At 34.2% G+C, this 14,842-nt stretch overlaps 3 protein-coding genes across 7 annotated transcripts; all 3 read right to left on the bottom strand.

Moving 5' to 3' along the window:
- Positions 1-7,817: 7,817 nt before the first annotated feature.
- Positions 7,818-11,906, bottom strand: LOC127244267 (uncharacterized). Of its 5 annotated transcripts, none has more exons than XM_051264723.1 (8): positions 11,745-11,906; positions 10,012-10,137; positions 9,606-9,651; positions 9,179-9,508; positions 9,030-9,095; positions 8,819-8,903; positions 8,203-8,342; positions 7,818-8,109 (listed from the first exon to the last, which is right to left on the bottom strand). In XM_051264723.1, exons 4-8 carry the CDS (start codon positions 9,401-9,403, stop codon positions 8,077-8,079), a joined length of 549 nt encoding a protein of 182 aa, XP_051120680.1. In that variant the 5' UTR covers positions 9,404-9,508; positions 9,606-9,651; positions 10,012-10,137; positions 11,745-11,906; the 3' UTR covers positions 7,818-8,076. The 5 variants fall into 5 exon arrangements, with proteins under 5 accessions (XP_051120680.1, XP_051120684.1, XP_051120681.1 ...); XM_051264727.1 differs by having other exon boundaries at positions 9,030-9,083; XM_051264724.1 differs by having other exon boundaries at positions 10,012-10,124.
- Positions 10,417-10,900, bottom strand: LOC127244268 (uncharacterized). The gene has a single exon (XM_051264728.1). The coding sequence runs from the start codon at positions 10,898-10,900 to the stop codon at positions 10,439-10,441; it is 462 nt and encodes a 153-aa protein (XP_051120685.1). The 3' UTR covers positions 10,417-10,438.
- Positions 11,907-12,377: 471 nt separating the features above from the next.
- On the bottom strand, positions 12,378-13,938 carry LOC127244236 (transcription factor IBH1-like 1). The gene is made up of 2 exons (XM_051264679.1): positions 13,749-13,938; positions 12,378-13,140 (listed from the first exon to the last, which is right to left on the bottom strand). Exon 2 carries the CDS (start codon positions 13,137-13,139, stop codon positions 12,543-12,545), a length of 597 nt encoding a protein of 198 aa, XP_051120636.1. The 5' UTR covers position 13,140; positions 13,749-13,938; the 3' UTR covers positions 12,378-12,542.
- Positions 13,939-14,842: the final 904 nt, after the last annotated feature.

Below are 14,842 nucleotides of genomic sequence, written 5' to 3'. Positions count from 1 at the left end.
TGGTGGCGCAAGGGTGGCGATGGTGGCGGATGTGAGATGCAGTCGAGCAGTGGCGGCTCGAACAAGGCTGATGGCGCTTTGAACCGCGGGGAAACATTGAGAAAGCAAAGAGGCAGCCGCTATGTGAAAGGGAGAGAGAAAAAATTAGGGTTTAATTGGTGTAACAATAATAATAATAATAATAATAATAATTTAATTTAACTCCCCAAAGTAACCCTTTTTTTACAATTTTTCAGAATATAAGGCTTCATTAGGCGTGAACATGCCTAAAGAAGTTGCAAGTTCTAATTTCTTTAAAAATTTCTCTTCCCCATCCATCACAACACTATGCAACCATGGCCACGTACGCCTAAGAACCGTGTCTTCTCTGACTCATAAACACAACGAAAACTCAAAGCATACAAAATAAAAGTAAAACACTTGGGTTGCCTCCCAAGAAGCGCCTTTGTTTATTTTCATTGGCTCGAAACATCTCTTAAGTTAATCACACGACTCAAATAGAGATACACACTCCACTTCCTTGCTCTGGTATTCTCATAATAAGCCTTAGGATGTTTTCTTTTCATAACAAATGGTTTATCTGTTCTTAGACTCTGTATCTCAACTGAAAACACATTAGTAACCACAAATGGACCTATCCAACGATATCAAAGCTTACTCAGAAAAATCTTAAGATGAGAATGATAAAGCAAAACTTTTTGGCCAACCTTAAAATCTTTTCACAAAATATTTTGATCATGAAATTTCTCACTCTTCTCTTTGTAAAGCACAGTATTCTCAAAAGCTTAGTTCTGAATCTTCTTCTACTCTTGCAACTGCAATTTTCTCCTTTCTCCAACTTCAAATACTTCCTACACATTTCCATCAAGGATATGTACACAACATAAAACATGAGGTTCCACAGGATAATTTGATGCATAATAAATATTAAAACAAAACCTTTTCACCTTCAAATTCCACGGTAAGTGTTCATGTTCTAACATCAATTTTGGTGTGTCCAGTACACATAAAAGGGCGTTCAAGTAGAATAGGTGAAGGATTAGGCAAATTTTCATCCTGCATATCTTAAACATAGAAATCAACATGAATATTAACTTATTTACTTGCACAAGAACATCCTCAATTATCCCTTCAGCGCAAGCGTTAGTTCTATCTGCTAATTGAATCACTATTCATATTTCTTTCAAAGACCCAATGTTCAAAGAGTTAAAAATAGACTTAGACATAAAATTTATGGCTGCACCCAATCTAACATAGCTCTTTTTAATTTCAGTCTTACCTATCTTGCACGGTACTACGAGCATACCTGGATGTCCGCATTTTTAGCATTAAAAACTTAGAAGATCATATCACCACTTGAGACATCTGATCTTCTAAGTTTTTTATGCTCTTTCTTGTCTCTTGTTGAAATTGCAAAAACTTAGAGGCAATTGATTTTACCATATCGTGCAAAGAGTTACTAGGAATAGGAGCTTAGGGCATTGCCATTTGTTGTTGTTGTTGTGTAGGTAGTTTAAAACCAGTGGTTGTTGTTGGCCATAGGATTGTTGACTCCCATATCGAAAATTGTGGTGGTCTCGCCATCCCGGACTGAATGTGTTTGAATAAGGATCATAAGCCCTCTTTGGTGCAAAACTTGCAACACTCACTTCCACCTCTTCCTTCAACGCAGCACAAGCATCCGTAGGATACGCAACACTTGTACAAATTTCACATGGCTTCACTTGAGTGTTCCCTACAACAATTTTTCTCATAAAAGCAGTTAATTTATTCAATTGTTGTTGCATAGGAGAACTTACCTCGACGGCTTCCTTAACTCTCATAAGTTCCCTTGGACCAAATTGTTGAGTGTTCATGCCCATGTCGTTCTATAATTCCCAAGCTTCTCTCAGAGTCTTGTTCATAAGAACGCCTCCACCGGCAGCATCGATGATCTTCCGGTCAATAGAAGTTAGTCCTTCATGGAAATGTTGGATTAAAAGTTGCTCAGAAATATAATGCAGGTACATTTAACATTTAATTTACTAAATCTATCATTATACTCATATAATGACTTCCCTGAAGCTTGTTTGATGCCACAGATCTCCTAGAAAATTAGTAGCCCGGGATATAGGAAAGAACTTTTCTAGGAATTTGCATTTCATATCTACACACATGGTTACACTCCCTGCAGGCAAGTTGAACAACCAATCCTTGGGTGCACATTTCAATGAGAATAGAAAAAGTCGGAGCTTGATCTGGTCCTTAGTGACTCTCAGTGGCTTCATGCTTGTGCGGTTCCTCACCTGACAAGCCATAAAAAGACGGCAATAAATGTATTAGTTCAGATTTTAGCTCGGATACCGTATTATCGACTATAGCAGGAAAAGCAATACACAAGGGGTGTTGAACTAAATTTGGAGCAACTAGCTCTCTCAACGTTCTTTGTTGTTCCATTGGATTTATCACAATGTTTTCAATTTCTTTCATCTTTCCACCCTCGTCAGAACTAGAAGTGTCAACAGTTGGATAGCTAATTTAAGTCTTAGTGACTCAACTTCTTTTCTGGCACTCTTTCGCTCTCTAGCTTCTTTTTTCAAACGGCGTGCAGTTCTTTTGATTTTTGGATAAAAAACTAATTGACTTGTACAACTAATTCGAGGCATAAACCATTAAGCAAAAAAGTGAGTTAGATATAAACAACCAAGTATAAAATATTCTTATGTTGTTCCTCAGCAATGGAACCAAAATTTCAAGCCTATCGCACAATTGCAATATAAAATATTACTTCCTACACCATAGAAAATCAATATAGAAGTGGTGAATAGAGTCGTCTTCGCAGGGAAGTAATAAAGATTTGACAACTTGGTAATTTATAATTAATATATATGTGTGTATATATATATATGGGAGGAAGTTTGAGATTTGATTTACTACGCTAAATTAAGAAAGAAAATAATTCAAACTAGACTTAAGATATATTAAGCTAAAAAAAAAAAACCAAATATCAAAATTGACTTAACTCTAGCTTAGGCATGAATTTTCGTTCGGGATACAAATATTTGTTCATCGACCATAATCAATTTTATTGGTTTATTAGATAAATTGGTTATAGTTGATCTGCATGCGTTTACAACCAACCTTTCATTACTTTATCAATAGCTAAGGTACGGCCGTTAGATATTTCCCTAATTGACTGAGAATCATAGGTACGACCATCGTATTACTGACTTGATAGCATTGAGAACTAAAAAGGCTCAATTCAATTTAACCAAATTGCTACAAGGATTTGTTCAAAATTGATTTTAATTTCTCCTTAAAATATTATACAATTACGGGTGTCAATCCTCAATATAGCTAGGAAATCTCAAACTAACATGTGACCACAAATATCAATTTATGATTTCTGATCTCACAAAGCAGAGAAATTAAAATATCACATTACCAATTACCATCAAATTAAAATCAAAACCAAGTCTCACAAATTCATATCCTAAACTTCAATTCATACCTAAGCTAGAAAAATATATTACTCACAATCTATGGAAATCGAAAACACAAAGAGAAACAAGAAATTCATCAAGCCTTCAATTTGGAAATCGAGAAAGAAGAACAATAAAAGATTGAAAGACGAATGCTCGGAAGTCTTCTTCACTGCTTCTCGAAGTTCTCCTCTCTGTCTTATTGCTTGCGTCTTTCTCCTTTTTCCAGAAGTGATGTTGTGGTGAAGAACGTGATTGTGCGTTTCTCTCTTTCTCTTCAATTGTACATCGTGTCTTCTTAATCTCATCCTTAGATCCTCTTTGCAATTTTATACCCAAGATTCTTTAAATTGCTAATTTACCCCAGAGGAATTTTTTGTAATTTTTATTATTTTCTTTCTCAAACATTATGTTGTCCTTGGGCGTGATCACGCCTAAAACATTTTTGGATTCTGCTCATTTCTTGCACAATATGCCCAAAACATTACCAATTCCATGAAGCCTAGTAAAACATTCGAAAACACACTATCAGAAGCATACATACAAAATTTCTCATCCAAAAACCGCCTAAAACATAATAAAATATCATCATATATAGCATATATCAACTCATAGCGTTGATGAAGAAAAAAGGTGCCACCCGACTAATTCTACAGCATGGAAACACTTTGTTAACTACCATCAAAACTTTGCAGTTGATCCACGTAATGCCCGGTTAGGTCTTTATACTGATTGTTTTGCCCCATTTGTCACATATAGACAAAATTATTCATGTTGACCTAAGATTTTGTCACCTTATAATATTTCTCCTGGTACATGTATGCAAAAGCAGTACATATTTTCTCATTATAATTGTACATGGTCCTAAGAATCCAAAGAAATTGATAGATATGTATTTACAACAATTGGTAGATGAGTTGTTGGAAGTATGGCACAATGGGTATGTTGTGTATGATGCAAACACAAAACATTGATTTCATATGCAAACAACTTTGTTGTGGACAATAAGAGACCTCCCCTCATATGCCATGGTGTATGGATGGAGTACAACTGGTAAGATAGGGTGCCCAATTTTTGTGGATGATAATCTATGTTTTAGGCTTAGACATGGAAAAAAAAGTATGTTATTTTTACTGTCACCGAAGATTACTCCCACGAGACTATTCATTTCGTCAAAATCAGAGTAGTTTTACTGAAGGAAAGATTAAAGAAGATACTACACATGGCCGTTTAAGTGGTGAGAGTATATGAAAAATGGTATCTAATACATCAAGAATAGTTGATAAGATATCTTTGAATTATTTATTCCGTGGCCATTGAAGATATTTTGTGGGAATATATGCTTAGTGTTCATTATTTTACATATGATTTTTACATAATAGGGAAAAAATAACAGTTACTAAATAAAAATAAGAGTTTTTATGGACTTCGACGAAATTGAAAACTTTTAATTATGTTTCTGACTTCTCTTTATTTTAGATAGTGTTTTGTAATTAGATAGAATATTATAATTTGTATATAACATATTCAAATATGTAACCGTTACGTTATTGCTTTTGTTACACATAACATGGAATTTATTTTTGTTGTTTAAGACATTCTTAGTAAGTTATCTCAAGGTAATATAAGTAAGTTGACTCTAAAGGAGCTTATGATGCATACGAGGGATTTGATAAAAAAATGGCGAGTGTTGCTCTTATTTCACGTGGGAAGATTGCTCATGTAATCCTATTAGGATCTTTTTCTCATTCTACACAATGTTATCCCCCACTACCCCCAACAGCATCCTTAAACGAATTTCGCTCCACGCAACAAAAACGACAAGAAACACGAAAAAATCTTAATAAGGTAATTTTATTTATTTGAACATAGTTACTTTTAACTTTATTTATCAATTTTTTTATTCAACTTAATAGATGACCATTCTTGTTGTGTACTACAGTTGAAAGTATATAAAGACATTATCGCAGTTCGTTGCACATACACACAACCAAAATATACGATTTTGTGACGATAACTCTAATACTGCATAGCCCTTTCTTCAGTGAATTTCTTAAGTGTCTAACCCACTACACATGAATGAAACATGAGCAAGCATTTGAGCAAGGTGACAGTGATGAAACAATTAATGCCACCTCTTTTGATTCTGATTGATATATTAGGATTTCAATTATCTTATGAATATTATTATTTTAACTATTGATGTTAGTATTAGGTTTGGCTTTCTACAATTTTAATAGATATTCTATTACGATTTGTATTGTTTTTCATATAACATTAAACTTCTTCACATATTTATTATCTGATTTCATTTGGTATTTTGGTCTGTTAATATTTTTTAATTTAGTTTTTTCTTTACAATATATATTGAAATACAAATATATATATATAATAGCAGTATTATTTTAAAAAATATTCACAAAATCGTTAAAAAGTTGGCAACAATTTTTGTGATAATTGCATATTTTGTGAGTACAAAAAGTCATAGAACTGTTACAATTATCGCGATTAAAAAAATCTTGGCAAATGCTACAATTTTTTGTGACTATATAATAGTCATGGTATTGTTGCAATACTTGTCACAAAAAATAGTTACGATATTGTTGCATTATTTGTCACTAAAAATTGTCACGATATTGTTACAATGTTTGTGAGTAAGAAAATCCATGGGCTTCTTGCAACATTCGTGATAATATTTGTTCTAATTTTTGTGAAATAAAAATCTCGGCAATTCCACAACATCTGTGACAATATAAACTCACGAGGTTTATGCAACTTCCATGGATATTTTAAGTTACGAAAGTATCATGGATATTATTCTGTAATTTATTATCATAGAATTGTCACAAAAAATGTAACCAGCGAAAATCTACGGAGATGGTTCCGTTCTGTGACTTTTCAATAAAAAGTCACCAACCAATATTTGAGGCGTGACTTTTTTTTTACCGCAACTTTAACCTATTATTGTGGTAGTGATTATTTAAGATGTGTTATAGTATCGGAATAGATTCCAAGGTTATTTCCGAAAGTAATTACTATTTTTATACTGTAGTGATATTTAAATGTACAACTTTGACACATCATCCAAAAATAGTAGTCCATGTCCATCATACTAAATCCAGCTTCATGTTTAACTTTCTTAAAATTGAAGTATTAACCTCTCCTTGAGATTGTGTTTTCATGAGCTCGATACAACTCTAGCATTACCTGAACTCAATTGATTAAGTTGTCAAGGAAGCAAAAATGTGCTAGAAGTAAAGACCATTCCAATCATCAAAGTTGATAGTAACTTTGCCCTAATGGGCTTAATCGATAAACATGTATTTGTGATATTAAAACAAGAAAATAAAAATTAATCACTTTGATCGGTATTAAAAACTTTCGCATCTTAATAAATGCATCTAAGTCTTCTTGTCACACATAGTTCGCTTAATATGACTTGCCTTATTCACCTAATTTGCAAGTTACTATGTTTGGCTGGTAATTTATCCAAACAGTACTTAAAGAGCTAGCAATGGTCGCAGGTTCCAACGTTTAAAATAATAATAATAATATAAAATAAAATAAAATAAAATAACTATATAACTATGATCGGTATTCCAAACTGATGTAGCAAAATATGGGATAATATAAATATATCACAGTAATCACATCGCACACACAGTCCACTAAAGAAAAGGCTATATTTGACATACCCTAATTAATGGGTCTTCATCCACTACCAAAAAAATATCTTTTTGTAGCGATCAAATATTCGTAACTAAAACTCATTTTTCGTGCAAAATAGCTTTTTGTGTCGACTTTGTTACGGATTATGACCGCTACGAAAAATTGCGATACAAAAAGTTCGTGTCGCAACAAAATCCGTAACAAATATTAGGTGGTCAACTCTCAAAAATAAGCACGTGTTAATTATATTTGTTACGTTTTTTGGTATGTTACAAAAACATCAATCATGTTTTTGAACCAACAAATATCCGACACAAATACTGCGGAACAAAAGTTGAATACTGTCAGAAAAATATTTGTTACGACATATGTCCGAATCAACAAATGCGTTACAAATGTCTAATCTTTTCAGAAAACTTCTTGTTACAAGATGTGTCCGTAACAACAATACATTACGAAATGACTGCCCCGTAACAAATAAGTTGTTTGTTACGAAATTACTCCGCAACAAAAAATCATGACAAAAGTCAGGCAACCATTCATTACCATTTGTACCGGCCACTATCCGTAACTAAAAATACGCTACAAAAGACGTCCCTGTGTGGCATAGTAGTTTTGTCGCTATAAATAAATTCCATTTGTTTGTATTATTAATCTGCGAGACAATAATTTAAAACTTAATCTTATCATAATTGTTACTACACATGGTCATCAATACAACGATGTTCATAGTCCAGCCAAAAATAAAATATTAGTCGTCAACGGTGCTAACAAAACATCCCAACAAAACACCAATACATACACCAACATAACAACCTACTAAATAACGATACGCCAAAACCCAAAAGTAATACGTAAATAGATAATTCTGATATCATAAGGAAGTACGATCTTAAGGGCAACTCATAAATACTACTATCAATGACCCAGCTAGTCGAGTGCAGAATCATGGAGGCTGCAATAACGGGCGGCGAACTAACTGCAATGTGTTTTTAATAATATATAAGCATTTATTACAGAAATTGAAGTAACTTAATTTCCAAAAGAATAAAGTAAATAAAAAATTGCGTACATCCTGGTAAATCCACTCGATATTATCTCCATCGAGTACATCACCGAGAATTTTCGCTCCAATATTAGTTGGGAGGATAAGTGCGGTCTCCGGGACCATTACAGCTGTAACATACACCTTAACAATGGCTAGGGTATCACCTATATAAATAGGTTGAACGAGCACTAGTTACGAGGATGAATATGATAAAATAAAACTGACGTTTTAGCCTGATCTAGGGACCCTAAATTAGGAACAAGTACAATAACAAATAAACTCGAAAAGCACTAATAAAATAGGCTGACCCCTGAACATTATGAAAATAAATAGCACAACATGGACCATAGGGGCCAACTCCCCTTACCCATACACTAATAATTATAAATCACCGCGATCATAGATGGACAATCCTTCAGTAAAAAAAACGAACACAACTCTCCAATAGCAATAACATAACCACCAATCAAGCCCTACAAATAACGTTCAACCATACAACTATCTTAAACCCAAATAGACATCTCCTACAACAATAAAACCATATGCTAGATATAACAATCTTACACAGGATTCATTTTTATGTCCATTTCACACTGTACAACTACACAATCAAAAGGCAACTTATCAAGAGCAAACGAACCTGGTGTAGGGAGGCTTAGCATCACTCCTTCGTTGACCACACGTTTCTCCAGTCCTCGAGAGAGCAAACGAACACGTGTCCCAATCTACGCCAGAACATTTCTCACTATTATCAACATTCCTTTGTGTTAAGAGCATGAAACAAATTAAAATTTACCGTAAAACCATTATACGACATTATTGTAGACATCAATCATATTAATAACACAAACCGTCATCAATTCAAGTGAACTAGTGCCAGCTGACTCGCCCCTCCTTCCAGCCAACTGGGTAGTTCCCTTCATAATAGACATTGGATTCACATCAACTAGTAGAGTCGATATTTTTTCCCCACGTTACATATAGAGTTTACCATACTTACCTGGGCTTCTGGAGATGGTCCAATGGAAGGAGGTGTCCACGAAGAAATTTCTGCCTTGTACATAGTCACTTCATCTCTAATAGCTTTAATTTCAGACAAGACTGCCTTCACCTCAGCAATACCATTGCAAAATTCCTTCATTTGTAATTGCATGGCTTTACTGTCGACATGGCTGGCAAATTGAGTCTTGGTTTGGGCAGAGGTTGCTGCGACATCAACCGCCATTCGCCGTTTTCTTTTCCCTGCATGCGCTCATCGGTATAAAGATTCACGGACGGCTGGTGTTCTCTGATCTGTTGGGATTTTGTTGAGTTCAGAATTGAGATATTCCTGCATAACACAATGAGTTTGAAGACAAACGTAATAACATTACATGAGGGTGAAAACACAAAAAACTGTGTTGCTCTTAACAAATAAATGTTGTTACCAAAATATCATCAGTCTCTTCATTATCCGCGTGTTGTCCCTTGTCCCTTGGTGTGTTGAAAAACACCGTTATGAAACAAATATTATTTAGTTGTTATGAACTAACTAATGAAATAAGACTAACCGGATCAAAAGAAGACACTAGAATGAAAATAAAGAACCAAAAATAAGACATATGCCTCCAATGGGGCCGAATTTAAAGTATCAAAAAATAACAGCCCCTTAAAACCAAAAATGATAGCAGAATCATGTTTGTTCGATCTCTCCAAAAGGAAACTTATCTCCAAACCCATATATCCTATAAGCTCTAAGCATAGTGATGTACCACTATAATTCTCATATTGTTATGAAGTTCATTTAACACCTTTGCAGGCCATAAAATAAAAGAGGAGGAATGAATAACGTACAGAATTTATTTGGCGGAAGCAGGCACAGGTACGAGTACGGTCCTCTACCCGTAGGTGATCTCCAAAGATAATATCGACCCCCTAAGCACATTCACGCACAAAAATTTCTGCCACTAAACACCATTCCTATTGGAGAATCAGAAATACAGTGTGAATTCATAAGCAAGTATATATCTACTACTTGCAGTAATCACATAAGCTCAGAAGCAGAGGGCAAATAAATTGTAAAAAATAAAAGTCAAACCAAATTTCAGAACCTCCAAAATAATGGCAGTGAAAGTTACAACACACTTTTTTTTTAATTTCTTATCTTCAGAATTGATAAAATCATAGTGTTCCTTTATCACACTAATAAAGAAAGACACATTTTCATCCTGAGGATGCTGGTTGAGCTGCAGGTTGATTTTGATTCTGATTTCTAAAACCCTTATACATTGTTTTGAGCACTGTTTCTGTGCTGATAAGCTGAACTGACATAACCAGATTTGACTAAAAATCTAATAGTATTGTCATATATAGATTTCTTGGAGGGATCTGAAAGTTTTGAATTCGCTTCACAAATCAACTTAAAAGCACCCTCGGCTCCAGGAAATCGGTTCTTGTCGGGATGGAGACTGAGGGCCAACCGTCGATATTGTTTCTTGATCTTTGATTCATCAGCCAGCTTCTCAACTTGAACGATTTCATACCAATCCTTTTCAGATCCTAATCTATTTTGAGTTGAACAATGAGCATCATAGATGCTTAGCAACTGGCTAATACTGTCAAGTCCTGGGTAAAGGTTTTGCGCTTTCAAAACAAACTTTGGAGCAGCTTCAAACTCATTCTCTTCCATCTTGCGCTGAATAACTGACCTTGCCCGTATGGCCTCATATTTTTTGCACTCCATTCTCTATATGAAGATCGGGAAATTTCAAATAGACAAGTAATAATTAATTCCTCTCTTTGCTTAAATCAGATGCCTCGGCAATAAAAAAACTGAAGTTCAAAAATCTGTTTGGACTTGTGATTGTTTGGAGCAGTGAAATGCCATCCACAACCAAGAATGTGGCTGTCCATTGCATGCTAAATGCTGTGATAATCAATTAATCATCACCACCGACTTTCACCAACTTGAATATGAAGCTTGTAATTTCCCAATTGCAACTAAGTGTTTGAAAGGGGTAAACAAATAATCTGGTGTTGGGAGTAGATTGAGACAAAAAAAAAACTACTACTTAAACATATCTAAATAAGCTCTGCACTATGAACAATCCTCGAAATCCCCCTCATCATCACTACTTTCAGACGAATCCTCGAAATTCTTGAAATCCTCGCCAAAAAGGGAGTCCCCTTCCTCTGCGTGCACAACACAATAGGTGCCGTTACAGATGCAAACCCCGTCACAAGGGGGCGAGAAGGACAAGAGCGCAGGAAAACAAATCCTGCTAATCCCCTCCAAAAATTCAAATATTACAGTAATTCCCTCCAAAAGCTTAAGGAAGCCCTGATACCACTTCTTCTATACCCATTACATTTGTGTAATTAGATACGAAATAATTTCAACCATAAAGATATCCAAAAGCCACAAAATCGATTTTTACGCAGTCAATGGAAAATCTAGGTTATAAATCCAAAAACCTACATTGCAAAAACTTAATCGAACAAATGAACATCAAGTAGATGAGTATTATACTATATAAAAAATCCTCAAACACGCAAATACGTTGGGTTAACAAATTGTTTTAACTCACCCGTCGATTTTGCGCCCTAAAACGTAGCCTGAATGACCGCCTTCAAACCTAGGTGATGAAGGTCGCGAGCTTAAGGTGAATTTTGGGCTGCCTTCCACTAGCAATGGCGGCGCGAAGGTGGAGGCGACGGCGGAGCGAGTCTGAGGCTTCTCTGTAAATTCGTCTAGGGAGAGAAGCGAAAAATAATTTGATTTCATTTATTGTATATGGAATGTTGGCTGAAAACGACGACATAAAAGCGCTTTGACGCTTTTTTATTTTTAATTTTGTTTTTAGTAATAAGTTTTATATTAAATTTATTTTAATTTAACAAAACATTACTTAATAATTTATTAAGTAATGAAAAGCTTGTATTTAATTATTTTTAAAATTATTTTTAGATTTAATTTTCTGAAATTTTTTAATTTATAATACTTACTTTTTTGGTTACGGTCGGTCAACGTAACAAATATATATAAGATAAATTTTTGTCAAAATTGTATTTGGTACGGATAAATTTTTGTAACAAAAGAAAAAAAAAAGATAAATTTTTGTCAAAATTGTATTTGGTACGGATAAATTTTTGTAACAAAAGAAAAAAAAGGTTGACCACCGCCCGTTTTTTTTGTTTCGACATAAATCGTAACATAAATCACTTTTTATGACGAGATTATTGTTATGGAACATTAGCCCGTTACGAAAAGACCTTTTTTTGGTAGTGATCGCTGACATGAATAACCTTAATGGTCTGATCATCGTGCATACACACATAATATAAGTTTAATAATTATGCAGATCCATTGAACACCTAGCTAGGAGTTAATTTACACTTTTTAAGTTTCTGAGAGACTCAGCAACAGCAGCTACCTGCTTCAGGACATCCCTTTGAACTTGAAGTAAGGCAATGTAATCTAAGGCTTCTTCCATGAGAGATATTTCGTCCATATCTTCTCCCCCGGGCACCAGTCGTTTAAGCAACCGTGTTCTCTTCTCCACCCCTTTATTAGCTATAATCGAGCCCGCTTTCGCATGCTTGGGAGTCGTTCTTTTTCTTGATTTACCAAGAAAAACGCGAATATTATTTCTCAAAATCTTCTTGCTGCATTTGGTCATAAGTCCGGTTGTCGGGGATTTTTTCCGATTGCCCAATTTGTAGCCCAGTGTTTGTTCAACGAAGATTCTGTTAGTTCCATCATCACTTGACGCAGCATCTGCCATAAGGGATTGGGTCCATCTGTGTGATGAGGCTGAGGGTTTGGCTTTCTGGGTTATCGAAGCAATTGCAACATCTGCAGATAGCTTTATAGCGTTTTTCCTGTGGGAAATGCTCATGTTCTTCTTGAGGTTACTGTATATTTTCAGACTCTTTATCCATGCCTTTAAGAATTCATGTCTCAGCTGTGCAGAATTGCGCATCCTGCATGCAGGTTCATAACATGGTTTTACACAAGAACAGTTATTATATTTGTTATGAATTACAGAATCACACTTCCATGGGACAAATAATAATCCAATAATCCCGGAACAAATCATAGAGAAAAATGAGCATAAATTGTTTTCAACATGTAAAATAGCAGGCGCTTGTCTTATATGTTTTTTTTTATTTTTTTGCACAAAATTTTCTATATTTACTTTATTAGAAGTACATGGGTGTATTTTATGAAGGAGTAAATTTTGAAGTTTTTATACCAAGGCTAAAATACCATTGTAGGTTCAAATAGTTTGTTCAAAGAAAATAGTTTTTTCACTGTAATAGTAAAAAGAAGGAATAGAAATTCAATTTTAACATCAAAATAAGGATGACATATGTAACCAATTCAACTTTTGGTGTTGAATGAGAATTTCATGCAATTATTTTTTTTTTTTTTTCTCGTTCATATTATAACTATTAAGTATGCAATAAACTAAATATAATAAGTGGCTAATCACAGTATTACAGAAACATTTTCAAGAATTAAAAGAACCATATTTTTACATGTATGAAACTATTCTAATTTCCAAATACGAAAGAAAAGTAGCAAATACCTTGCTTCGATCACTACCAGAATCACAGGTATATTATTGCTCTCGAATATGTAAATCCAGAAGACTTAAAAATCAAAGATAAGAAAAAAAAAATGATTTAACTTTTGAGAAGGAGCAAGCTGAGGTAGGTTGCAGCAGAACATGAGAATTCAGACAGAAACGTGAAGAAAATAATGGGAGCGAAAGAAGGGGATAAAGAAGTGAAGAAAGCCAATATATTTGGGTCAGTGGTGGGGCAGCCAGAGAAAGACACAGCACATGCACGCACATGCACCGTGACTCAAAAACCCTAATTAAATACATTTTTGGGGCTTTGAAAATATATTCACTCATGCATGCCTTGGACGCAATGTAAACCTAACATATATTATTTATTAATATATATTATCATTATGATCTCACAAGTTGGTGTGACACAACATGATACACATGAAAAGATGACAGAGCTCTCTAAACCACTCAAATTTGATGTTGATTATTCATGTGTTATTAAGCCCAAGTTGGAGCTTGAGAGGTACTGTAAATTGACGGTGAGTTTATTGGAGTTCAGGTGCTCATGAATTTTTTGTTTTAGGTTATTCATACAATTTATTGGGCCGCATGGTCGGATTTTTTACCAATACTTCTAAATATTTCTAGCTATATCTATGTAATTCAAAGCAGAAAATACTAGTGAAAATGTGGGTTGACCGCCTCTAGACATAATTTATCCTCATTAAAGTCCGTAATCAAATTTTTGTGTTTTTGTGTAGTTTCTTGTTTTTCTTAATTTTTTGATTTGCGGTAACAAATTATGGCCTGAGTTATATGGAAATCTTTTATGAAGATATTCATATATCCATAATTTTAATTAGTTAATATATATATGGCATACTAGCTATCTGTACAACAGTTCTTTCAATTGTTTTTAGCATGGAGCAGCATGCATTATGGTCATGACTTGTGTATATGAATGTATATATATCTCTTTGTTTCATTTATTATATTCTGGATGATTTTGACATGACTTCTTATCTTTGGCAAGTCAATAATCTTTTCTGGCTTAATCTTTAATATTAAGGCTTCCTATCAACTCTCAAGTTTTTGTGCACTTA

This window comes from Andrographis paniculata, unplaced genomic scaffold, assembly GCF_009805555.1.
Source record: "Andrographis paniculata isolate CXL003 unplaced genomic scaffold, ASM980555v1 Contig9END, whole genome shotgun sequence".
NCBI lineage: Eukaryota > Viridiplantae > Streptophyta > Magnoliopsida > Lamiales > Acanthaceae > Andrographis > Andrographis paniculata.
Note: the sequence above shows the minus strand (reverse complement) of the source record. Positions and strands in the feature narration are given on the sequence as shown.